Source organism: Lepidochelys kempii, chromosome 7 (genome assembly GCF_965140265.1).
Source record: "Lepidochelys kempii isolate rLepKem1 chromosome 7, rLepKem1.hap2, whole genome shotgun sequence".
NCBI classification, from domain to species: Eukaryota; Metazoa; Chordata; order Testudines; family Cheloniidae; genus Lepidochelys; species Lepidochelys kempii.
This window is the reverse complement of record NC_133262.1, coordinates 109,973,191-110,000,399: the sequence shown is the minus strand read 5'-3', so window position 1 is coordinate 110,000,399 and position 27,209 is coordinate 109,973,191. Positions and strand designations below refer to the sequence as shown.

The following is a 27,209-nucleotide window of genomic DNA, read 5'->3' as shown; positions in this document are numbered from 1 at the left end:
TGTTCAGTCTCCTTGTGGTTAATTTTGGTGTGATATGTGGAGCAGTGAAGATGTCAACAATCTGCTGCTTGTACAGAAAGTCTCATTTGGGAAATAGGAATGTTGTTTTGACTTCATCATTTATATATCAGGCTGCTAAAATTGATGGCTTTTTAATCTATATTTAATAAATGAGTTAATCTGTAATTTTAAGTACTAAACAGCACACCAGAATCTTAGTCTAATTGCAGGAAATTATCTCCATCCCAGTGTACATTCTTTTGACTCAGCTGATTTTTAGCAACTCTAGAATTAATTTAGCAAAACAACTGTTTCATCAGCATGAATGTCAATTACATAAGCAAGCCATATATACAATTAAATTAGAGAGGAACTAATATGGAACTTTGCAGCTTCAATTGCTAATTGAATAAAAGCCTATAGTTCTCAGTATAAAAGCCTAATACAACTTGATTTTTTTAATTTAGTATATAGTTCTGAGTGTGTGTGGTTTCTCATAGTGCATTTGACCAAAGGCTGCACAAAAGAGTTCTTGAGGATCATCCACTTTTTTTGTTCTAGGTTCTACCATCCCCCTTTCTGTATGACCTCTTGCCTCTATACTCCTATGAGGTCACAGAACTGTGAGAGAAAGAACAAGTTAGTTAGCCTGTTTGCAGGCAGACACAAATACTGCTCTTCAAAGGAACCAGCCATCAATGCTTGGCTCTATTTAAGCACTGTAGAACATCAAAACTTGGCAGCAGAAGACCCTGGTTATTCCCATGCCAAATAACAACCATTACCAAAGGTAATGTATAGAGACAACGTGAATTGGAACTGGGCTACAGTGGTCAGTAACATTAGGAACAGGCAATTATTTATTTTTGTACAAAACAGAAATTGACAAACTATGTTTCAAGGACCCCTGGTGGTTCAAAGCACTTGCTGTGGGGTCCATACTAGATGGAGGGTAGGTTGTTCCCCACAAGGGCCCCTTAACTCTTGAACATACTTCCCCCCCGCACTAGTCTGCTAGCGTATAGATTGGGGAACTTTCCAGTCATATATTGCAAAGCCTCTCTCAAGCACTTAGGAAGGTAATGATTATATGTAGATGGTAAAACTGGAGGCCTTTATTTTTATATCTTTGGACTAGTAATATACTGTTGAGTAACATTAGTATTATTGTCAATCATTTTTAAGTAAAGTGAATTTAAATTACTGCTAGGGCACTCAGAGCCAGTGATGGGCTCTTTTAAATGCTAAAAATGGAAAGAAGAATTTTTTTATTTTTTTTTTGTAAATTAACCCCAATGCTTGCCATCAGAACAATATCTAAGCATATATAGTATATTCTAATACTGCTCTTTCAAGCACAACATGCATATTAGATATGTTTATTCCAAATGCCCAAATCAGACCTTACCTTCTTTTTTCCATATAGCATATTGATATTTACAGAATAAAATCAGTTACATTATATTAGAGTTATCCTATAAACACCTTCAAAGACTAAACCCAAATAGTGGGTATTCCTTATTCAAAGAATTGTTGTCGTCCCCCCTCACCCGGCACAGGTAGCATTTGGTAGATAGCAAAGTACGTTTTTTTTTATTTCACAGAAAACATCGGGACAGACGTACCCAAGAATTGTTATCCAACATCACATATGCAGATACAAAACTAAGACAAAGATATTAAAGCCCAAGGGCCCCACAAATTATTTTTTAAGTCCTTTACAAACAGATAAAGGTATTTTCTTGCACCCATGTAAATCCCAGTGAAGGATCAGGGCTATGGAGGTTACAGTCCACACCCTAGGCAAAGATTCCAGGAAAAGGAGCAGCATAGGGAAAAAAAGCAGAACAATGAGAGAACGTTGGGAAGAGCAAAAAAAAATCTTGGGAAGAGCAAAAAGGAGAAGAAAATAAGAGAGAAGGTAGGGTAGAACAGAAAAGAGACTTGAAAACATAGACAAGAAGTTAAAATTTGATGTGGAAGGTGAGATGAAGCCAGTGAAGGGATAGGAAGAGGAGAGTGGCATGGTGAGAAGAGGTGAAATTTGCAGCATTTTTTGGAGGGGATTGGAAAGTGACAATTTGGGGGATCAAAGAGAAAGAGAGAGACTGCTGCAGTCAAGACTGAATATACACTCTAGAATTATCAAATTGTTCTGACAAAATAAATATAGAGTTTTCTGGGAACACAGATTTACATGAATAATCAATAAGATAAGAAGAAAGGTTGGCTTATCTGAATAATTTTTATGTAGGTTTTTAAATAAGGCTCTGCGTTGCAGTGGTGATGTCAGAAACGATGCTGAAATAGCTATCTACCAGGACACACGTTTTCACAGTTTTTCCTTGCACTCAAAGTGCTGTCAGTATAGTTCGATGGGAAGAGTTAAACCTTTTACGATAAAACTATGAATCATTAATTATTGACCTATGGCATCATGGAAAAAGATCTTTCAGGTCAAATTTATTAGCACTTGGAATATTGCCAGTGTTTAAAAAGCTCAGCTCAAGGCTTGCTTACGAATTGTCTCTGAGGAAATATAGTTTAACTTCTCAATTAAAAATAGACATATTTCATAATCAGATTTCCAGGTTTAAGTGATTAGATGTAATTGTATCATTTCAAATATGTTTACTGATAAAAATGATGCTTTAGAAATCTCAAGTCATCTTGTGGCTAAATGCCCTTAAAGTCTTTTCTAATCTTTCTTTTTTTTTTTTTTTTTTTTTAAAACCACACATTCTTAATGAGGGTTTTAATGCAGCGAGAACTTTTGCTAAGATCAATATCAATCTCCCCTCTGCTTCTCCACTCCCAAAGAACAACCCCATAACTGAGAACAAACTGTAATTCAAGAGACCAATAGGGGGTTTCTTTTAATAACTTCAATTTTTCTCAAAAACAACTTCAATACATTCTGCTCTATCTATGGTCTTTGAAATGGAGTGTGTCAAAATTTAAAAGGCTTGACTAAATTTCCAAGTTAGTATAAACACCCTCTCCTTTTCTTAGGCTATTCAATATATACAAGCACAGTAGAAAACATGCGAGTCTTCAAATTACCACTTAAATACCAAGGCAATGGCACATAAGAAATACTTAAAATATTACCCGATCTTACTCCCATTAATCTTAACACCAGGATGCTGCCCATTGATAGAAGCCAGTATTAAATACAGAGTGCTGGTTTTGTGTCAAAAGATAGGCAGATGATTATTCCTTAGCACTGGTGCTTTGAACAGCAGAATATTTACTAATAACTTTTCTACTTTAGTAACTGGAACTCTCACTTGGGGGATATTTCAAAGGAGCTCAGACGTGCTCAGCTACAGATCACAAGGCGATCTGAAGGTCAACACCAATGTGTTAAGACCGACCTGACCTTTTGTTTTATGTGTATTCTTTATGATTGGAGAGAACACAGTTCTAGGTCTCCTGACAGCCAACATACAACACATGATGTTATTCTAGTTAGGAGATAAAAGAATGTGCTTCTCAGAAATACTGATCATCAACTGAAATATTATAATTATAATATTGATCTAAGTGAAAACTGAAGGCCTTAAGAAAGACTATCTATAAATTCCCATTTCTGTGAGAATATTGTATATGCACTATTGCTATAAGCAGCCACTAAGATTAGGATAATTAACATTTAGAGAAAAATAAAATTCTCTTTTACTCAGTTTGTTTACTTTGTGCATTTGATAGTACTTTGTGTATTATCAGTTTCAATGCTTTGTTGAGGGTCACTTTCACTTCCTGCCTCATGCACTAGCTGCTCTACTCTGGAGAGATGCTCCTCTGAAAGGATCTGGGCTTGCTAACTTCCTCAGCCTAACCTTAGCGTTTCTGGCTCCTGCAGAGGGGGTCAGGAGAGGCAGCAGTGGCAGTCACGTGCTGCAGCCTGCCAAGTTCACTGAAAGACAATCGGCCGGTAAGATGTGAGAGCACGGACTGGAGTGGGAGGAGAAGAGGAGCACAGCAGACCCCAGCGCATTTTTAAAAACTAACAAAAATTCAAACTGATGGTGTCCTTTTACTACTTTAGGGAAAAGCTATGTTCAAAGGACAATGCTGAATGGGAACTGACAGTGAAGATGACCACCCACTAATAAATAAATCAAAATACCACGAGGGTATAAAAATAATCAGAAACATCTCAATTTTATCGGAAAGTATTTGAGAGCTGCTGATCACCTATTACTTCTTATTGCTTTCAATGGAATTTGTGGGTGCTCGGAACGTCTGAAAACTCAGGCCACATTGTTAGGTGCTTAAATATGGATTTAGGTGCCTAAATACCCAGATTTGAACATTCTGGTTCAAGTCTTTAGAATAATATTTAATATTCTATTGAATACAATATTTACATTTTTATGGGGTTTTTTTAAGTATATGCATTTTAGTAGTATCAGTGCTGTCTAGTGTGTGCAACTGCCATTGAAGGCTAATAATTATTACCTGGTAAATCCATTCTGCATAAGCTCTCTTTGAAGTTTCTGGTCTTGAGCAGCATATTCCTGAAGCTCAGATTCCACAGCAGGGGGGAGAATGTTTGGGATGAATTTAGAAAACAAAGCTGGTGCCATCTGAACCCACTCTGTGTGAAAAGGGAAAAATAAAAAAAATGATGAAACATGCAGAATAGAAAAAAAAAAAAAACCTTATGAGCGGTAATTTTTTCTTTAAGAATTAGCAATGATTATTTTGAGGAAGGACTGAAGGTTTTTAAAAAAATAATACAAATTGTTTAAATAGCTTGAATTAAAAGACTAGATATTCTTAAAGTCTCACACATTTTTGGCCCAAGAGTCAGTGCTTCTCCATCAAGAGCCAATGGCACGATAGACACTTACTGCTGTAAACAGTACGAATCTTATACTTCATTGCCCTGTACCTTCTGTAATCCTTTACACCAGAGCAAGAGGGTGTAAAATGCTATTAAGTCAGAATAGATTCATAGATATTAAGGTCAGAAGGGACCATTATGATCATCCAGTCCGACCTCCTGCACAACGCAGGCCACAGAATCTCACCCACCCACTCCTGCGAAAAACCTCTCACCTATGTCTGAGCTACTGAAGTCCTCAAATCGTGGTTTAAAGACTTCAAGGAGCACAGAATCCTCCAGCAAGTGACCCGTGCCCCATGCTACAGAGGAAGGCTAAACCCTGAGCATATGGGCAAGATTCACCAGCCAGATACCCAATGACAAGGTGGATAAGGTAATGTCTTATTGGACCAGCTTCTGGTAGTGAAAGAGACAAGCTTTTAAACAACTACACTGCATACAAAGTCAGAATGGTATACATCCTCCAGGAGGCAGCTCCACAGACAGGGTCTCTTCACTGAAGCAACCATGCCTCCAGACTGATTCCATAGACTCTCAGAAGTGACAAAGCAAAGATAATGTAGCATATAGCAACTGCCTTAGAAACATGGAGAAACAGAGAGGTACCACAGAGTAACAGTGCAAGTATCTATAGCTGAGCTTGCTTGGAGAAGAAGAGAATGTTTGCTAACAACTGTTGCAATTCTAGTGTAGACAAGGCAAGTTGTACTCATTGGTTAAGGTAAACCCTTGGCTCCCTCATAGGGTTTACCTGACTACTGAACATGCCTTAGCTAATGTGTTAAAAATACACCATGTTCCTAGCGTAGACATGGCCTTACACATGAACACCAGTGCATAAACCAATACCTTCATCACTGTAGTAAGGTTCACTGATAATTTATACACAAAGCAATACCACCTTGCACATTACACAGTAAGTTAAAGGTACTGTGCCATTTAATGAGTACACACAAATATCCCATTAAACTATCAGCATTGGACAAGTTAGCCCAAGCTAATTTCTTAACATTAAATACTGTTGACAAGCTCTTCTGTGCCATTGCCATTGACACTGACCATGTGAAATAAAAAGTGTTTAAACCTATAAACAATAAATCCTCTAATGGTGACGTGAGTCAGAGAGATCAGTATCTTACACATTCTTTACCAATGAAGGAAAGTTATGGACAGCAGCCAAATGCACTGTGTAAATGTCTACATATTTTCTTAGAACAAAGGATTAAACCCACATTTACCCCCCCACCCCCCATCTTCAAGACCTTCAAGTCTGGGTTACCTCAACCCCATGCCGTGGCTGGTCACTGCATCTGACCTGTTTTTCTCCATCCTCTCTTCCCTGCCCCCACCCCTGCCATTTTCATTTTGTTATTTTTTTTCACCCCCTCATCTCTTTTGTCTGTGAATGTTGCTCATTCATATGGTCACCTCTTTCATAGAATATCAGGGTTGGAAGGGACCCCAGAAGGTCATCTAGTCCAACCCCCTGCTCAAAGCAGGACCAATTCCCAGTTAAATCATCCCAGCCAGGGCTTTGTCAAGCCTGACCTTAAAAACCTCTAAGGAAGGAGATTCTACCACCTCCCTAGGTAACGCATTCCAGTGTTTCACCACCCTCTTAGTGAAAAAGTTTTTCCTAATATCCAATCTAAACCTCCCCCACTGCAACTTGAGACCATTACTCCTCGTTCTGTCATCTGCTACCATTGAGAACAGTCTAGAGCCATCCTCTTTGGAACCCCCTTTCAGGTAGTTGAAAGCAGCTATCAAATCCCCCCTCATTCTTCTCTTCTGCAGGCTAAACAATCCCAGCTCCCTCAGCCTCTCCTCATAACTCATGTGTTCCAGTCCCCTAATCATTTTTGTTGCCCTTCGCTGGACTCTCTCCAATTTATCCACATCCTTCTTGAAGTGTGGGGCCCAAAACTGGACACAGTACTCCAGATGAGGCCTCACCAATGTCGAATAGAGGGGAACGATCACGTCCCTCGATCTGCTCGCTATGCCCCTACTTATACATCACAAAATGCCATTGGCCTTCTTGGCAACAAGGGCACACTGCTGACTCATATCCAGCTTCTCGTCCACTGTCACCCCTAGGTCCTTTTCCGCAGAACTGCTGCCTAGCCATTCGGTCCCTAGTCTGTAGCTGTGCATTGGGTTCTTCCGTCCTAAGTGCAGGACCCTGCACTTATCCTTATTGAACCTCATCAGATTCCTTTTGGCCCAATCTTCCAATTGGTCTAGGTCCTTCTGTATCCTATCCCTCCCCTCCAGCATATCTACCACTCCTCCCAGTTTAGTGTCATCCTTCAGTTCTCCTTCTTCCTCTCTTTCCCAACCCCTATTCTCTTTCCTTCTTCTGTCTCCTTCCTTCCACTATGTGGCTTCCTTTCTCTACCCTTTACCCTCCCCATCCCCAACATTAATCAGAACAAATTTTGCTGCGGGAGATCTGGAGAGGAGTCTACTAGTGTCTCTGTGTTCCTCCAGAAAAGGCATGCTAGAGTAGGTAGAGAAGAGAGAAGGAAAAAGAAGCAGATTGAGCTGCTTAAGGAGAGCTACTGGACAGTGTTCCCTCTAATTTTTCCCCACAAATCTATGGAATGAATTTTGTTATGTGCACCAATATGGAGGTGATGTGTGACGCATCACCTTCATATTGGTGCATTTAACAAAATTCATGTGGTGGGGCCGAGGCATTCGGAGTGTGGGAGGGGGCTCAGTGCTGAGGCAGAAGGTTGGGGTGCAGGGGTGTGAGGGCTTCAGCTGGGTGAGGCGGGTTCTGGGCTGGGGCCGGCGGGTTCTGGGCTGGGGCCACGGATGAGGGGCTCAGGGCTGGAGCAGAGGCTTGGGGTGTGTGTGGGGGGAGGGGAGGGGCTGAGGGCTCCGGCTGGGGTGTGGGCTCTGGGGTGGAGCTGTGGATGAGGAGTTTGGGGTGCAGAGGGTGCTCCAGGGCTTCGGTATGGAGAGAATGGACTCCCCAGCTCTCTCTCCCCGCAACAGCACCTGGGCTGGGGTGGGAGATGAGCCTCTCTCCACACAGCAGCTTCAGGGCTGGGGCCACGGGATAGGCACCCCTTCCCTGGCAGGTCTGGGCTAGGGGCGGGGTGCCTCGGCCACAGCAGGTCCAAGCCGGGGCTGGGTTTGGGCCGCCCCTCCCCTGGCAGGACCTGGCCGGGCGGGTTCCCTAAGCACATGCATAGCGCTAAACAGGCTGCTGCACAGCTTACAGGGAACTTAGGTGCTGGACACATTTTGCTCCCTGACTTCAGCCCAGATCAGAGTACTTAAGTGCATGGCAAGTTTCTCCAATCGCACTACTCTTCTTCTCCTCCCTTTGCCAGCCTCTCCTATTACTCTGTCAATCGCCTAGTCTCAGAGAACCATTTGGAGATAGAGCGTGGAGAAGAGATAGCTCTTGAAGCTCATATTCCCTTCCTTTGTATTTCCAGTGCCAGCAGTGGAGACTGAGTGGCATCAACAATCGTGTACAACTGGAACAGCTTCTCACCTTTGGGGCAGTCTCACAGCCTCCCAGGGGCCTGCTCTTCTGAACACGGTAGAATCTAAATCACCAAGGACTGACTCTACTAAGGAACATCTTTCAATACAGAGGAATTATTCTTGGTACAAACTTAGAGCACTTCCAGTCCAGCTAGAACAGCATTCATATAGTATCCTTATCTTCATCTAGTATCCTTATCTTCATCTTTTCAATTAATTTTACTATGTTGCTATTGACTAAAGCCATGACAAGGTGAATGTTTGACAGATTGAGCTTAAGAATTTGATGTGTTGTATACCACAAACTCAATATTCTTTCCTTAATTGGTTTCAGAGTAACAGCCGTGTTAGTCTGTATTCGCAAAAAGAAAAGGAGGACTTGTGGCACCTTAGAGACTAACCAATTTATTAGAGCATAAGCTTTCGTGAGCTACAGCTCACTTCCTCAGATGCATATCGTGGAAATGCATATCCTTAATTGCTAACCAAAGATTCTGTTCTCTTCCATAGCATAAGCATTGTTCACAGATTGGCTAAGTGGACACTGTGAACTCTAACTATCTCACTCTAAACATTACAACTGTCTCTGAATGCTTACTTATGAAGCATCCAGCAGGATTACTCAGACAACTATGCACTTCTACTCAAAGTTAATAGGTATGCAGCTCACCGGGTATATGACTTGAGAATTTAGAATAAGAGATATTCAACGTTATAATTATAGTGCTGCCAACTCATGATTTTATTGCAAGTCTTGTGCTGTTTGGTGTTTTTCTTAAAGCCTACACTTCTGGAGTCATGCAATTACAGGACAATCTCAGCTTTCATTTTTCTATCCCTCAAGATTGTGAAGACGGGATTGAAAATGTTAAACTCAAAAGCTCAAACACCAGAATGCAAATAAAAAGAACCTCAAATTTATCATTTTTTAAAATCTAATTTTTGTGGACATGACTGTGATGAAGTGGGGATTTTCCCTTGTTATGATGGATGTGAGTCTTACTGTTCAGCCTATGTGAGTTTTACTGTTTTGCATGAATACTGTGTGTGCCTCAGTTTCCCATGTGCTGCACCAATACCTCGGTGGTGAGAATAGGGGTGTCTGACTATGGCTGAGACCTCTGAGGCAGGTGAGGCTGCTCCAGCTGCCTGCACATATGCTATGACCGGTGCCCTTCACAACCTGAAACCCAGGAGGGGATGCAACCAGGTAACGACCAGATGACTCTTTGCCCAAGAAGCGAGACAAAGACAAGCAGCAGCAACGGAGGTGTCTGAGGTCAGGTTGCTGGAAGCTGGCAGTCTGCTTGAGGAGACTGGAAAAGGGGGAGTCCAGGGCTTCCGGGCCCAGGACTCCCCAACTTGGACTTGGCCGAAAGTCACTAATTTCCATGCTAACAAGTTCTGTTCTATGCTGTGTTCCTGTTGACTAATAAACCTTCTGTTTTACACTGGCTGAGAGTCACATCTGACTGCAAAGTTGGGGTGCAGGGCCCTCTGGCTTCCCCAGGAGTCCCGCCCGGGCGGACTCGCTGCAGGAAGCGCACGGCATGGAAGGGGATGCTGAATGCTCCAAGGTCAGATCAAGGAAGGTCGAAGCTGTGTAGGTGTCTTCCCCTGGCAACAGTATGCTCAGAGAGAGGAGACATGCTCCCCCAGAGTCCTGACTGGCTTTATACGGAGTAGTTCCAGAGCATCGCCCGGTGACTCCGAGACAACAACTCGTGATTTTTAAACATCTGGCAATACAAAATCCAATCACTTCATGTTAGGATGGTGCAGAGAGAGGGCGGTTTGTACAGTCCCGTCTGGTTGTCAGTTATTTTGGTCAAATAATGGAATGGCTTGAGCAATCTGTCATATGAGGACTGAGGTTGGGGCTTGCAAGAGGACTTCCACAGATGTTGGAGCAGCTGGTAACTGACAGCTTTACCATTTTTAAGGGAAAACTTAAATTCTGCAGAAATCAATGGCTTAGGTCTTCCTACTCAACACTAGCCAGGTGATTTTTCATGACCTGGTAACAATCTTATTTAAATAGCCTTTGGAACACAGTAAGAATACTGAAAATCTGAGAGGGAAATGACAGTACCGAACCAAACTAAACTTTGTCTGTGAAGGAAAAGGCAAGGCAAGTTCCATTTAATCTTGACAGGCTTTGTAAGGTTTTCAATACTCTTGTCTTTTGGGATATAAAATAGGATAGTAATATCAAAATCTTACAGATCGGCTCAACTTAGAATGAAATCATGCTTTGTGCTCTTTTTAAATACATTTTCCTTCTCCAGCACTGAAAAGTAAAAGAGGGTAAAGATGAAAGTCATCACCAGTTTCCTTCCCCTACCTCCTTATATTTTTTAATGTTTGATAAAAATAAGACATGCCTGCGAAGAGTGTTAACTGTGTGAATTCTGTAGATAGTCTGACCACCACAATACTGGCCCTCATACACGCCAGACTGAAGTTTTCATAAAGCTTCCTCTTTGTCATGTCTGGTTCTTTGAGTGGCAATTCCATAGAAAAGAAGATGTGATGGCACCTGGATACGATCCTCTTCGCAGTTACACCAGTACAAAACAATAGAATAACTCCATGGAGCTAAAACTGGCATTGTAGGTAAGAGGAAAACCAGGCCCATTTTGGTATTTGTGTTTTTGAAGCAGAAAAATAAAGGAGCATGACCGATGTTCATTCCGGGAACTTCACAGAATGCCCAAAACATTTCCTCTCCTCATCGCCAGTTAGATGCTGTTGACAGTAGAGATTTACAGCAGAGACTATACCTGGTCACTAACTAAAGCATATGAATACACGTTCATTACAATATTGTTAGAATTACATATTTTATTATATGCCTATTAAGTCTTATAACAACTGCAGAGCTCACCACATGGCAAACTACACATACCAGTGACTAATGGTTATTTTAAATTACCTGCTGCTGTACTGTTAAACTCCTTGGGAATACTGTCCCTTGACCAGGGCTCCCTTCAGTTTCCAAATTATACTTTACAGTACCTTCTCAATTTCATATTAAATTTCTAATGCCATGAAAAATCTCAGAGTACGTCTACACTCCCATAAAAAACCTCTGGCACCGAGTCTCAGAGCCTGGGTAGCTGACTTACGACTCACAGAGCCCGGGCTGCAGGGCTGAAAATTGCAGTTTAGACACTTGGGCTGGAGCCCAGGCCCTGAGACCCTCTCCACTCATGGAAACATCTACACTGCAATTTGATAGCCCTGCCGCCACAGCCCCAAGACAGCTGACCCAGGCCATCTGCAACAGTGCCAAAGGTCTTTTATCGCAGTGTAGACATACCCTCACACACCACACTTTTCTAGGCTTGTTGAGATAACTAATGTTGGACTTGAAGCCCACATTATATACATTTTACCCAAGGGCAAAATAAAACTTTACAATGAAATAAATGAATTATTTATTTGTTTTAGCAAAATTACTTCTGTAATCACCACAGCATCATAGATGGAAAGGCCATATCATTCCCACTGTTTTATCTATCTTGTTTTTGAATATTTGTCATGATTGTCCCATTGAGCAGCCTCATCCCCTTATAGTAATACAAAGAAGCACAGTGCTCTTGCTTCAGTTTCCCCTCTCTTATTTTAAACTATTTAAGTGAAGGTGGGAGCCCAATGCAAGAATTAGTCCTCCTGCAGTTCACAATATAGATCTACTGCATTCATAACAAAGGCTTTGCTGGGACATTACACAACACAGCTGAACACTGGCTGACAGATAAGATCATGAAACTACCTTTTTAAAGATACATAATATTCCAGTTTGTGGAATGTTTTGGCACTATAGAATGATGGGAGATTCCAAAAGGAAGCAATGAATATTTACCTGGTCTAAGTGTATACAGGCCTTTCACAATATTTGCCATGGTTGAAGGGGTTATTTGAAACGGTGTTGACTGAGCTTCTAAAAGTAAAGCTGAAATGAAAAGAGAAGCCTGATTAGCCATTTTCTTGATCAAATACTTTAGGTTCTCTGCATATATTTTTGGCAGTTAAAAGAAAGTAAGTTATTTTTTCCTGCTCTGTCTGTCACCTGATGTTCATAATGAGGAAACCAAGTGAGAGACAAATGAGTGAGAACTGTATTCTTACAGATGTAAGTACTGTATAACCTTTTAATTAAAGTGCAATATACGATATAAAGTTATGTGTGGCAAAAATGTGAAATAATACTTTATCTTTCTCCTGTTACAGCTAAGCATATAGGACTTGTAAGGGAAAACAGGCAAGTAACTGTGTTTCAATGACTCTGCAACAGAACTGAAGTAAATGCAACTTATTTTTAGCGGTAACATTCACAGTGCTATGGTAAGCATAAGAATTTCCACTAATAACTGTTTTAAGACATTTACCATCCTGGCAACAATATCTGCTCTGGATTTGAAGTCCAAACATGAACACTCACCCTGAAACAAAGTTTTTTTTAAAAATCAGCTATAAGCAAGAGTACTTTCTTTCTTTTTTTTCTTTTTTTTTTAAATAGGAGAGAATATTTATCTTTCATTCTTGATGCACTTATTGGCTTAATATGTAACCGAGAGACACTATCAATAACTGCATTTTTTCTTTGGATAGTTGATTTGGTACTGTTATTATTAAGCATATTATGCGGCATCAGTTTTTAACATGAGGTGGATTTGATTAATGTTGTACCTGTATAAACTACAACATGAACTACTTGTAATTCATTTTGTTAAAGAGCTACATCTGCCCCAAGCCCTTCCTGCCATGTTTGTATGTTTCCAGAAGCCACTGGTCAGCATGTGTTACACACTCCTCTCTCTGCCCGATCCACAGCGCACGGTCCTGTCCCTTTAGCTCACACTTTGGAAACATATGTTTTTAGCTGTAGAGCGTCCCCAGTTCAATACCCAATATTGGTCAAGATGGCAGTCACCATACTTATAACCACTGCTTTTTTTTTTTTTTTTTTAAAGTTCTTCCTTCTTCTGTGGTATAAAAGACCTGTATAAAACAGTGGAAACTGACAAGAGAAATCTCTTTCTTTAATCTTTCAATTACAGTAATCCAAAGTGCTATTTGTAACTATTATAGGTAAATTTGTCTCTGACAGAAGTGTGATTTTAAAAAGAACAGTGTCCCTTTAAATCTGGAAGTTTTGAAAGGACTGTGACTTGCATTCAATGAGACATTTGAAACCTTTCCTCAACAGATTTTCCCTGCAGCAGTACCTAGGCTAGTCAGGAAAGCTGCCTAAAGTGATGTCACCTAGGGAACAAGACTTTATTACAATGTGTAGCAATATCTAAATATGATCTAGAAGAGATTAAGCTATAGATATATCATGCATCTAAAACACAAGCCTAGCCATCAGACGTTTAGGTGCAATTGTAAAATGATTCTATCTAAAATGGAACCAACGTATGTGTACTGGATTTAGTTTTAAATGGCTTTTTCAGTTCCTCCTTAAAACTTTTGAGAAGACTATTTAAAAAGAATAATCACATCAAAGGTAAACATTTAAACATTAAAATGAACATAAACTCAACAAAAGCCAGAACATTCACAGCTAAAAGCAGCTGAATACATGGCATCTGACAGTATCTTCAAACCATTTGGACATAATTCACTGACTTCATTAAAGGAAACCCAATAGCCAATCTTGCTTTGTAGTAGTGTTTGATCTTATATCCCACATAGGCTGCAACAGCTAGAGATATTTAAACATACTTGAGCAGGACTAACACTCATCACAGGCAATTTTACACAATGGGGGAGGACAGACAGAATATTATTACAGAGAAAAATGGTATCGCCAAATGTTATGTTCCTATCAATCAGAGAGAAGTCAGGAAAGCAAGCTCCCTAAACAGGTGCATAAAACATTCTTCAAGCTGCAAATTACTTAGATGCCTCTGATCACATAAAATAAAATCAGAGTCGAATATAGGGTGACCAGACGTCCCGATTTTATAGGGACGGTCCTGATTTTTGGGTCTTTCTCTTATATATGCTCCTATTACCCACCCCACCCCGCACGCCCCACCCCGTCCTGATTTTTCACACTTGCTGTCTTGTCACCCTAGTCAGATACTAAATCTCTGGTTTATAAATTTGTTTCAGAGTTCATCCCATCATACCTTTTATATATTTGCTTTCACATTATGGAAAACAAAAAGTGCCCAGAGACACAAAACATCTTTTTCTTAAGGCACATCTGATCCAAGCAAAACGCTGTATGGGTGGGTCTCTAACAGATGTAGAGCCAACAATGTTGGCTATTACAGCTCTCTGACCATGGTACAGAAGGCATGTTGGGGGGGAACGAGAGAGGAAGCATGGCTGGATCACATTACACTCCACCAGGTGCAAGTCAGAACAGCCCCCCAAGCTGCTTTCATCTGTGATAGGGCTGGGGCAGAGAATAAGGGAGATATAATTGGTTGCTTGTTCTCAGCTTTTTTCCCCTCCCTCTCCTGGGCTACCCTGCATGGCTGTAGGAGGAGGAGAAAGGGGAGCCATCCATCAACAGGCATTCCTTCCCTTAGATACGGCAGAGTCAAACTGCTGTGTTCTCCCTGGGGCTCTCACAATTTGGTAAGTGAGTATGCACCTCATTCCTCAACCCCTACAATGCAGCAAGAAGCCAGCAGAGAAGCTAACAAAGGGATAGTAACTGCTCAAAGTGCTCCCAGTTCTCATTAGAGCTAATCCTGGGGCTGCTGAGGAAACAATGGGAGGCAGCTAGAGAAGTGCTATCCCCTACAGGCCCCCTGCAATGATAGGGCTGATTCAAACACTGTTTAAAAATCATGGGGTACAGCTTATAGAACACACAAAATACAATTTTTTTCCTCAGTGACACAGTTGCCTAAGGGCACAGCTTAGACACTTGAGGTGCACAAATGGACACTGGACCACAGGTGGGACCCCACCGTCATACGAGATGACAGCTCATGAATCAACCTGCAAACTTACACTAGTGGTGCTTAACTTGCACTGAAGTCAATGGAATTAGTCCTGAAACTTAGGACTGTTTGCATGACTAACCCATAGCTTGGAGATGTTTAGACTTAAACATGATTTTAGTTGCTGACTACAGTATTTCCATACTAGTTTAGATATTTTCCCATAAAAACATTTCTTTTTCAAATTGAGGTATAATTCTGTTCCACAATATGTAGTATTTGAAGATTTAACCAGATGCATCCACAATACGTGGCAAGAAAAGTGAACAGTAATCTCTGTGCTGGTTTATTGATTACTGCACCCGCCTTTTTATAAAGGAATTTCATTAGCAAGTTCACCTGGAGATCAATCCTCTCATTAACAGAAGTGAATTTGTGCTTTCCTCCCCAAACCTTATTACACCTTGACTAGTCAAATATTTTTTACCACTTGTTTTTGGTAGGCAGATTGCACCAGCCTTTAAAGCTACAAAATAGCTCACTAAGAAAGCTTTTCTGGATTATTAACTCAAACTGTACTGATTTTGAGACAGCACAGCTGCTGGGCCCAAGTCATCTAAATGAAGAATAAAAATAGTTCCTTTCTTACAAGAGATTAATTTCCGCATTGAGGTAGGAGTGAAAAGGAAAGTGGGAGCAGTACCAACCCTATCTTAAAGGTAAAGCAAGCTTGGGGGTAGTGCCCTGTGCAGATACAAAAATGTGGATCCGCATCCGATCCGCATCAGCAAGAATCAACTTGCATCCAACCTGCGACCTGCACTTCATCTTTTATTTCTATCTGCATCCGCACCGCCTCCGCAGCAGCACGCTGACAGTGCCTCTCAGAGGACCATCTGTGCGTGTGTGTGTGTACTGTAGGATCTCAAAGGCAGGGAAGCAGCAGTCTGCAGCTCAAAGCCTATGAGGCTGCCTCCCTATCTTTGAGATCCTATATCCATCACCCCCCATACAGAGAAAGGGGAAATAATAGATCAAGAAGCCACTGTCTGCAGCTCATAGTCTATGAGGATCTGGAAGGCAGGAAAGCAGCCTCATAGGTTATGAGCTGTAGACAACTGCTTCTTGACCTATCACCTCCCCTTTCTCTGTATGCCAGGGGCGGGGGGGGGGGGGAAGGGGTGGTGGTGGGAAGAGTGGGATCTGGAAGACAGGGAAGCAGCCTATATTCTCTCTCCCCGCAAATATACACAGAAGGGGGGGGGGGGTGATAGATCAAGAGAGGCAGCAAAATCCCCCATGCGCCTATCACCATGGTTTAAGCAGCCAAGCTATCTAGGAAACCTCTCCCGACTTCATTTTTGCCGTATCACGGAAGTTTAGAGGGAGGCAGCTGCTTCTGTAAAGTAAGTAGATGGGGGGAGGAGGGGGAAAGAGTGATGGAATATAGGCTGACAGCTGCTTCCCCGCCTTTGAGATCCTATATTTATAGCCTTGCGCAGATACAAAATTTATATCCACGTCCGATCCACAAAAATGGTTCGTGGACATCCGCATCTGCATCTATGGATGCGGATATCCCCGAATATAAAGTGGATATCCATGGATTTGCAGGGCTTTACATGGGGGCACCCATGAGACTGTTGTGCATTCCCCATCCCTCTTGGCAGCCTGGAAACCAAAAACGTAGATATTCTTTTCAGGCCCTTTTTCTAGTTTGCTCTGCCAGCGCAGCTGCAGGTAGCTTTCCCATAGCTGACCCCTTGAGAGGGAAGAGTCAAACTGGAGAAAAAAGAGAGGTCATCACTGGAAGATAGCAAGATCCTTCCATCTGATTAATTTTGAGTTCTGCCTGCCTGTTCCAAAAGGTGAGGTGGGGGAAGATACCAGCTTCTCTGCCATAGCAGCCCATTCAGGCATTGATCTTGACATTAAGTACTGTCCAGTTTTCTCCGAGTATTTTGCATAGTCCCTCTTCCCATATATAAAAGCTGAGCATGGGACATATCACTGTAAGACAGTGAGTCACTCTACTGCCTTCTTTCTTAGTTAACTAAGAACAAATCAGTACATTTTGTTCCACCAACATTAATGAGCTCGCTGATGACAGTATAGAGTTACACATCTGTTAGTAATTCGCTGGAGTGCAAATCAAGTAACACACCCTTTCCTGCCTGTCCATTAACTGAGGTATCAAAAAGTGAAAAACCCCTTTCCCTGCAACATGTACCAGCCTCCAACTGCCTTAGTTTTTTCTGTATTTTCATATGGCGTTTATGCTTTTTAATTCCATATCAGAAGCAAGAAGGGATGATCTGAGTGGATTTCTTTTGCAAAGAGCCATCGCTGAACTTATTCAGCTTCTAGGTCAATTTTTCTGCTTCCTCTTTGAAATTTTTACAGTTGAAGCACTTTCCCCCTATGTTCGTCATAGGAGACCTTTTAAAACGAACTCTTTTCTCATATGCGATTATGAAAGAACTCCTGCCCTTTTTAAAAATGAAAAGGTGAACAGCTTTAAATCCACCCCTTTCTGAGTCTGGGGGAACATGACTGGGAAAAAGAAATAACACTGTCCGACGTAAAAGACAACTCTGACTAAAATATATCATAGGATCAATTAAATGTTTCACAAGTAAGAATTCTTGGAGATGGGGAGGGGTTCCAGTGTCAGGGCAAAAGAACCACAGACCCCTGAGAGCGAAATGTCAGACTCTCAGACTTCAAAATGTAAATCACACAAATCCATGCCACAGTTATTTTTGTGACAACCAATGACAGAAATATTGGCTTTGGCTTTTGATCAAGATGTGTCTTTTCAGGTAAATATTTACTTTCAATGCACTCAAGTAAATTAAATCTTGAACCTGAGTACTACATAAAACAAATGCCTGCTTGCTATTATAGTGAGTCAGCCTGTAGATAACAAATCTGTCAAATAAATGAGTAGCTTTTGATTAGCTAATCGTATGACTGTCTAGGTATATGTTATGACTTGGGAAAGCACAGACTAAAGAAGTGTGGGGCTAGATAAAAATCAGTGTTGAACTATATTGTAAACAATTAGTATAATTTTGTGCACGTATTTTCATGCCTAGACTCTGATTCTCTGTTTCTGGGGTCCATCTTTATTCAGATCTTGCACTTCTGGTTTGAAATCTGACTAAAGAGTTTTATATCAGTAAAAGAGTGATTGCAGCCAACGTTTCTCTTTCCTTATAGTACTTCCTCAGCATGAGTGGTACACTCTGTCACACACCTATATTAACAGCCAGCTGGATGTTTCCCTTTCTCATCCATTTATATAAGAGGACAGGTGAGTGAAGGGAAAACATGAAGATTCAGCCTCCGTCCAATCCCCCCTGACCCCCGCACCCGTGGAAAAGGGAAGTAGCAACTGGGAAGCTATGTGGAAGAAATTAATTTCTTTCCTCTGGTGGAGCAGATCTCCTCCTCTAGTTACAGCTAAATGATTCCTCAAGACGGGAGTGCTTTATCTTTGGATCAAAATGATGTGTTTGAAGGGAAATCTTTTTGTCTTTGGAAATCACCAGACTGCACCAAATGGCAGGCATTATCACATGTTTTACAAGGGTAGGTTTCTCCCAAATACAATTAACTCTCTGAAAATTCTTCAGCTCAGATACAGACACGAAGGGAAGGGGAGAATATGCACATGAAAACAGGAATGGTGAAAGTCAGCAAGACAGTGTACGATGCCAACACTTACAGAGGCTCTTGGTGGTGCCCCAAGAATAGAATCTAACATACCCCAGCCAAACAAGTTAGTGAGCAGCACTGCTCCAGACTGAGAATAATCAGAATTATTTTGCCTTAGATACTCTTCCAAATCCAGTTTGTTCCTTATTAGCTTGTTCTTTAGTAGACCAACTGAAATTAGTACAGCTGAGCTTTCTACTTTAGGGTTGCAGTGAGCTCCTCCTGGAGGTGCCAAGGAGTTGTTCACATCAAAGATGAGAACCCTCAATTGTCACTTAAAAAAACTTTTTTTGCCACTGAAGGCGGCAGCTGGATATGTTTGCAGATATAAGAAGTTGCAAATGGACCATAGATTTTCAGGTACCTATTATGCCATCAGTCAACAGTGATGTCACCCAACAAAGTAATAACTTTTAAAGATTCTTCTGGACACAAGGCATAGCTGTAAGCCATGACTGTCTGGAGAGGTTTCCAATTAAACCTGTAGAAAAGCCTGGCTTCCTGAACTACAATCCACTTTAAAATGTCAGTGACCAAACTGGGAGGGATAATAGGTGTTCTATTATCAGAAAACATTTTATTCCTATCATTTCAAATGGGACATATCACTCACACAGCGCATGAAGGAACAAGACGATCTTCTATCTCAATTTATTGTAAAGTGAAGGACTGGAGATTTGTTTATTAGTGCGTTTGAAAAGAATGACAACAGTAAGCCTTTCAAATGACCTGTATTTGGGTTTACAGTATAAAGAAAGTGATTGTGGTTTAGATTAGTGACTATTACTCATTTCTGGATTTTGTTACTTATAATAATCTCATGCATAAATGCCATCAACAACAAACAAGATTTTTTCATGAAATAAAAAGAGAACAAATTATCTGCATCACTCATTACCACCAAAGCTTTGTGTAAATAAGATGTTTCATCTCTCCTTGTTATACCCAGGTAAGTAGTTTTGCATTTAGTAAATGCTCCATTAATCATTTAATATAGCGGCCTTATCAAATGAAGCCAGCTTTAGCTCGCATAAGAAAAATAATATGGTTCTATTCACTCAGTTTATGTGGCTCTACTTTAAAGAGCTCTGACATGACAATTATTTCTGTTTGTGTAATTTCATATACTTATACATAGGTACACAGCTGTGTATGCGCATCTATATAGTATTTTTTTAAATTATGATACTATGTCCAGAAATAGCACACTAAGGGCCAAAGTCTGCAACCAGTTACACCCATGTATTTTTGCGAAGACAATCAGGTTGAACGGGTATGAGCACAGGCAAAACATGGCCAGAAATCTGCATAAAGCTCATTTATTTTATGCTTTTTCTGCAAAGCAAGGATGAGTGTAGGCCCCATCCTGCACTGATCATAAAAGACTGTGTCCCATATGCAGGTGTTTCCTTTTTCCTTCAGTGACTCTCAATTCAGACCCACCACAAACAACAACTCAGGGTATGCCTACACTACATAAAAAGCGTGTTCTTAACTCTGATCAAAATAGCAGCGAAGACACATCAATTCAGCTTTTAACACTAGTTAGCAGCTCAAGTTCAACCCCTGGCTCAACTACAGGCTTTAACTCAGAACCCATTGCACCCCCAACTGCCTAGGTGTGTTAGAGGATTCCAAGTAAGATCAGAGTTCTAATTATTCTCTTCTCACCTCCAACTATATGGGTTCAGAAGCAGGCCCTATTTTAGGCTATGTCTACACTGTGGAACTGTACTGCTATTGGGCTGTAAGGTCTCCTGTATAGCCCCTCTTTGCCGGCAGGAGAGAGCTCTCCTGCAGGCATAATTAAACCAACCCCTACAAGCGGTGTTAGCTACGTCGGCATAGCGCTGTCCACACCAGCGCTTTTGTCTGTGAAACTTATATCCGACAGGGGCATGGGCAGTGGGTATCATAGTCTGGGAGAGGCTGTGCCTCCCCAAACAGCCTGGTGTGACCCTGCCCACGGTCCACCCCTTCCTGCAGTTCCTTCCCAGTTCCTGCTCTTCCATAGCCCAGGCTGGTTAGGGCTGGGGTGGCTGGTGTGCCGCCCAGAGCTCAGGAATGAGGGGGCTGCAGCCATGCCACCCGGAGCTCTGGGGCTGGGGGCGCTCCGAGGCTGGGTTTGAGGGCCCGTCTGGAGCTGCGGGTGCTTGGGGCTGTTGCGGTGAGGCCACGGGGTTGCTCTGGGTTCCTGTGGGGGAGGGGAGGCAGAAGGGAAGGATGATTGGTGGGGCCTCAGTCAGAACGGGATGGGCTGGGAGTTAGCCTCCCCCAACAGCCGGTTCACCAGCAGCCCACTGTCAGGGGTATGTTTTTTCATACCCCTGACCAACGACAGTGCTAGTGTAGACAAAGCCTCAGTCAATGGGACTTTTGCCTTCACAGCATATTAAAGGCAGAAAGCTCCACACCATTTATCCCTTTTTTTTTTTTTTTTTTTTAAACAGTGCCTTTGTGCAGGAGCACTTTACAAATCAATTAAACTTAAACTACACTCATTTCCCCTCTTGAATGGGATTTGAAATAGAAATTTCAACTTTTAGCCTTCAATAGGATGACAAGATACCATCAACAAAAATGCATTAAAAAGATGAACAAATTTTAAAAGTAAAAATAAAAGTTATTCCTTTGTGTTGAGCTTAGAATATATAATCTCCAAGCATTTTTCATATTGATAGATTGGCCGTGTGCGTGTGTGTTTGGGGAGGTGGGGGAGGGAGGGGAGAAGTGTTAAAAAAAATGACAGCTTCAACGTCTTATCAAAACTTTTTCAAATATATTAGAAAATTAAATCTTCCAAGAGGGCCTCAAATTAAAGTTACCTTATTTCCCTAAGTAGATGCCTATTTTGAACATTTATTCTCATGAATTGTCTTGCTGAACTGTAGTAGCAGGTAATCGGACATCCAAATTATTTTTTTAAATTAAAAAATGCAATTTATGTAAAGATATTGAGTCAAACCGTAGGTAGTCACTGAGGTACGATATAATATTGTTTTTGTTACACAGTCTTTAAAATATAAAGGGGTAATTCCTTTATTCTGGCATTAAATTTTAGAATGACTGGAAAATATTTGTGAAGGTTACTGCAAGATGTTTCTCAATTTCCCTACTGTATGCATGTACTCAGTTACTTCCAGGGATACTGTAGGAAGTTTAAAATTTTGTCAAGATACCACTTTTTAATCTTTGATTTTAAAAAAAAACCACTACTACAGTCAGGATATAAGAAAGTCAGATCACAGTAAGAAGTTTGTCAAAGGTTTAAAAATATAACACAAGATGTTAAATGGCCTAGTTCTAATAAGCTGAGTGGTGAGACTAAATAAATGCAGTCCATTAACAGTGCACCTCACACTAGGGTTGCCAATTTTGGCTGGATGTATTCCTGGAGATTTCATCACATGACAATCTTTAATTAAAGATTAACCTTTAATTCATAGATACAAAGGTCAGAAGGGACCATTATGATCATCTAGTCTGACCTCCTGCACAACGCAGGCCACAGAATTTCACCCACCCACTCCTGCGAAAAACCTCTCACCTATGTCTGAGCTATTGAAATCCTCAAATTGTGGTTTAAAGACTTCAAGGAGCACAGAATCCTCCAGCAAGTGACTCATGCCCCATGCTACAGAGGAAGGCGAAAAACCTCCAGGGCCTCTTCCAATCTGCCCTGGAGAAAAATTCCTTCCCGACCCCAAATATGGCGATCAGCTAAACCCTGAGCATATGGGCAAGATTCACCAGCCAGATACTACAGAAAATTCTTTCCTGGGTAACTCAGATCCCACCCCATCTAATATCCCATCACAGGCCATTAGGCCTATTTACCATGAATATTTAATTACCAAAATCATGTTATCCTATCATACCATCTCCTCCATAAATTTATCAAGTTTAATCTTAAAGCCAGATAGATCTTTTGCCCCCACTGCTTCCCTTAATTCCTGGAGACTCCAGGACAATCTTTCAGGGTTGGCAACCCTACTTCACACAAAGCCATACAGTAGGTTTCTCTACTTCCTGCAGTTTTTTATTTTTTTTATCTTTTTCCAATATTTTCTTTTAATTTGATTTCTGCAACTCATCACAAAGCAGTAGCGAAGAAAGACAGAGAGACCCTATGGTAATCAAAGGAAAAAGTCACGTGTGTTACCTGGTAAATTCTTTTTTCTGTTATTTGTACATTGCTTTTGATATTGCAATTATAATTCACAGAAAAATTATATGGCAAGAGAGATCAGAAATTTATTTTCTAAAAATGTTAACTAGTGTGCTACAGAGCTTATTGCCTTACAGAAGGTCATACTAAATTAAATCACACTAGTAGCTGAAAGCCCATGCTGTCGTATGGGTGTAATTTGTAAAGTAATGTGTGATAAGAGAGCCAAAAGAGGCTGAGAACTTAAAAACCGGATTGTAACAGACCATGAATCCCAGTGATCATTGAACCCGGTGATATTCTGAACAAAAAGAACGGTCAACCATGCTTGTAAATCTTTCTATGCTACATACTGATTCAGACATTTTATGCTTCAGAGTGATGTTTGGTTACACTGGGTGTGCTGGTTGTGTTATGCCCGGAGAGTTGTGTGGATTTGTGCATGTGGCAAATGAGTGATCTGTATTAACATAAGGGACTGTGTGTGTTTGAGGTTATTTGGTATGCTGATTGTGTTGTGTGGGTGGATGTCTTGATTTGTATCTGGTGGGAAGAGGGGCTGTGCTTGGAGATTTATGTGGGTACACTAAGGCTACACTAGCCACTACTTTGTCCATCCCCCAACTTTTTCTTAATTGGTGGGGTGGGAAGGGAGATGTGGTTCTCCTCTTGCTGTACACCCTCTTTAACACCTGGGCACTTGATTCCTCCAACCACACCACACCAGTCACATTTTACTTAGCATTTTGATATTGAAACTAGAAAAGAGCATAGGCAGCTGGACAATAAAATATTATGTCCTCATAATCGTAAGATGGACATCTTTAGCATGAAGTACTTAGAGAACAGTGACATCTACACAAAATGATGTTTGTGAAAGCGTAATTGTTGTTTTGGCACTAATATGCCTCATTCTTCCTCCTAGAACAGTGGTTCCCCGCTTGTGCGGGGAAAGCTCCTGGCGGGTTGGGCCAGTTTGTTTACCACAGATTCAGCCGATCACGACTCCCAGTGGCCGCGGTTCGCTGCTCCAGGCCAATGGGAGCTGCTGGAAGCGGCGCGGGCCGAGGGACGTACTGGCCGCCACTTCCAGCAGCTCCCATTGGCCTGGAGCAGCGAACCGCAGTCACTGGGAGCCACGATCAGCCGAACCTGCGGACGCAGCAGGTAAACAAACCGGCCCGGCCCGCCAGGGGCTTTCCCTGAACAAGCGGCAGAACAAGTTTGGGAATCACTGTCCTAGAACATTACTAAATTTATACCTTTATAAATAACCAACCTTATTACACTGCATTTTTACTGGGAGACCCAAAAAAACCCCACAGTATGGCACCCATTCCCTTATCTTTAAATCTTATTTTAAGTACTGTTCTTGGAATCTGTATTTAAATCCTCTAGTTCTTTGCCATTTTATTCCTACCTATTCTGCTTTTTCTCCTAAAACCTACACTTGAAAATATTATAGTTTCCCAGAATTGCGACAGAATCTGATTGCCCCCCATTTTAAGAAAAGTCCAATAAATTTACTTACGCATTAGGCTGTAAATGTGCTTTTCTGCAACATGTTCCGTAAACAGCTTTATAAGGTCATCTTTTAAGTCTCTGTTAAGCTTGGTTTCTATGTAAAATTTATTCTGGAAAACAATACAGACAAAGGTTTTTATATTTGACTTTACAATGGCAGACTAAGCAAATATACTTTACCACCGAATGGAGTCCAAATTTAAAAACTGTAATAATGCTATTGTTTGAATTCTAAACAGATTACTTGCTAATCTGATTCATATTACACAAACGAGCCCTGATTCTACAAACATGCAACATGCTTAAAGTTAAGCACATGAGTAGCACCACTGAAGCCAATGAGACATCCTTAAGGTTAAGCACATGCATGTTTGCAGAATTGGGGTTTGCATCTGCAAAATACATTTTATTTTAATGATAGTTTTGAACAGACTACAATACCCAAGTAGGAGTCGATATCATGTTTATAGCAATAATGTGTTTATCAAAGGCATCAAAATGTTTAAGATGTGATTTGTTATCTGCGAAATTCTACTCACTTACTTGTTTTTGAAGGACAGGAGTGAGGTGGGGGGGTGCATGTGTATAAAAAACATCTGAAGTGTTTTTCATCAGCTTCATGGCAAGGGAGTGTTAGCAGATTTTGTGCTAGCACGGGTAGTTTCATGAGGATTATACAAGTCTTCATGAAAGACTGCCAAATAGTTTATGAACAAAACTGACTGACTTTGAAATTATGATCTGGTTGGGAGGTCCTGCAGATTTAAGTTTTTGGCTTAGTCTTTTTCGTAAACTGTTTTTAATTCAACTACTCCAAGAGAAAACCACCACTACACAACCACTATTTACACTTAACCTTACAATATTTTTGCTTTGCTGCCACAGAGTCAGTTAGCAAGCAAAAAAAGGAGCACCAATCAACACACCCTATTCCCAGGAATAAATCTCACTGCAGATAACTAGGAGTTTAAACCAACCATCCCAGTAGAACCACGGAGGAAAGGAAATGTGAAATACTACAGCAGAATACACTTGCTATTCTCTAATCATAATCTGCAATACATTAAATAGACCAGAAACAGATTTATTTTGACAGGTTTCAGAGTAACAGCCGTGTTAGTCTGTATTCGCAAAAAGAAAAGGAATACTTGTGGCACCTTAGAGACTAACCAATTTATTTGAGCATGAGATTTCGTGAGCTACAGCTCACTTCATCGGATGCATACTGTGGAAACTGCAGAAGACATTCTATACACAGAGACCATGAAACAATACCTCCTCCCACCCCACTCTCCTGCTGGTAATAGCTTATCTAAAGTGATCACTCTCCTTACAATGTGTATGATAATCAAGTTGGGCCATTTCCAGCACAAATCCAGGTTTTCTCACCCTCCGCCCCCCCCCACCCCCCCAAACTCACTCTCCTGCTGGTAATAGCTTATCCAAAGTGACCACTCTCCTTACAATGTGTATGAAAATCAAGGTGGGCCATTTCCACCACAAATCCATATTTCAGAAACACCAATTTTGTTTAGGTTTCAGAGTAGCAGCCATGTTAATCTGTATCCGCAAAAAGAACAGGAATACTTGTGGCACCTTAGAGACTAACTTATGCTCAGATAAATGTGTTAGTCTTTAAGGTGCCACAAACACTCCTGTTCAATTTTGTTTAGTAATTTATGTTAATAGCAGTCCTAAATTTGAAATGAGTTTAGGAAAAAAAACCTGAAATGTTGAAGTGTTTGTTTTGATTTAATTTACCACAATTAAGTGTTTTAAAGCACCTTGGTTCCTTGCTCAAACGATGCTGGTAAAGTTTGCAAAAATACCTAAATCCAATTGATTTTGATAAAGGCAACAAACATTTAGAACCATAGAAACCCACAGTTTAGCGTCCTTTCTCATGCCGTGTCAAATGCTGTGCTGAGCACGTGCAACATTTATAGCTAAATTCTGTTCAGTCAGTTTTCAGTCCAAGACATCTATGGTATGAGTCAATAGACCACAGGTTGAATTTCCAAAGGGGTCCACACCTCCATTTTAAATTTTTTAGAGGTTCACAACTGAAAAAAGTTTGAAAACCACTGATCTACATGTCTGATAATTCTGTTCATAACTATAGTTTCAACCAATTTGCCCGGTACTGAAGTTAGGCTTATTGGCCTGTAATTGCCAGGATCTCCTTTAAATTTAAAATTTAAAAATTGACAATACATTACCTACCATCCAGTCATCTGGTACACAAGCTGATTTACGTGAGAGGTTACACACCACAGTTAGCAGTTCTGCAATTTATATTTGAATTCCTTCAGAACTCCTGGGTGAACACTATCTGGTCCTAGTGATTTACTACTGTTTAATTTATCAATTTGTTCCAAAACCTCCTCTACTGACACCTCAATCTGCGACTGTTCCTCAAACTTGTTACCTAAAAATGGTTGGTGTGTGAATCTTCCTCACATCCTCTGCAGTGAAGACCTATGCAAATAATTAATTTAGCTTCTCCACAATGGCCTTGTCTTCC

At 41.0% G+C, this 27,209-nt stretch overlaps 1 protein-coding gene across 3 annotated transcripts in view; it reads right to left on the bottom strand.

Annotated features, from left to right (window-relative positions):
* The window catches only part of CACUL1 (CDK2 associated cullin domain 1), a 93,852-nt gene that overhangs the window by 7,547 nt on the left and 59,096 nt on the right, over nt 1-27,209 (bottom strand). For 2 of the 3 annotated variants that reach the window (XR_012160069.1, XM_073354238.1), the window contains exons 5-7: nt 24,693-24,795; nt 12,231-12,320; nt 4,465-4,603 (exon numbers count right to left, since the gene is read on the bottom strand). Coding sequence is in view for 2 of the 3 variants with exons in the window: in XM_073354238.1 (XP_073210339.1) it covers nt 4,465-4,603; nt 12,231-12,320; nt 24,693-24,795 (332 nt within the window). In the remaining variant the exon portion in view is untranslated. The remainder of the gene's footprint in view (nt 1-4,464; nt 4,604-12,230; nt 12,321-24,692; nt 24,796-27,209) is intronic. The other variant, XM_073354239.1, reaches the window with a different exon arrangement.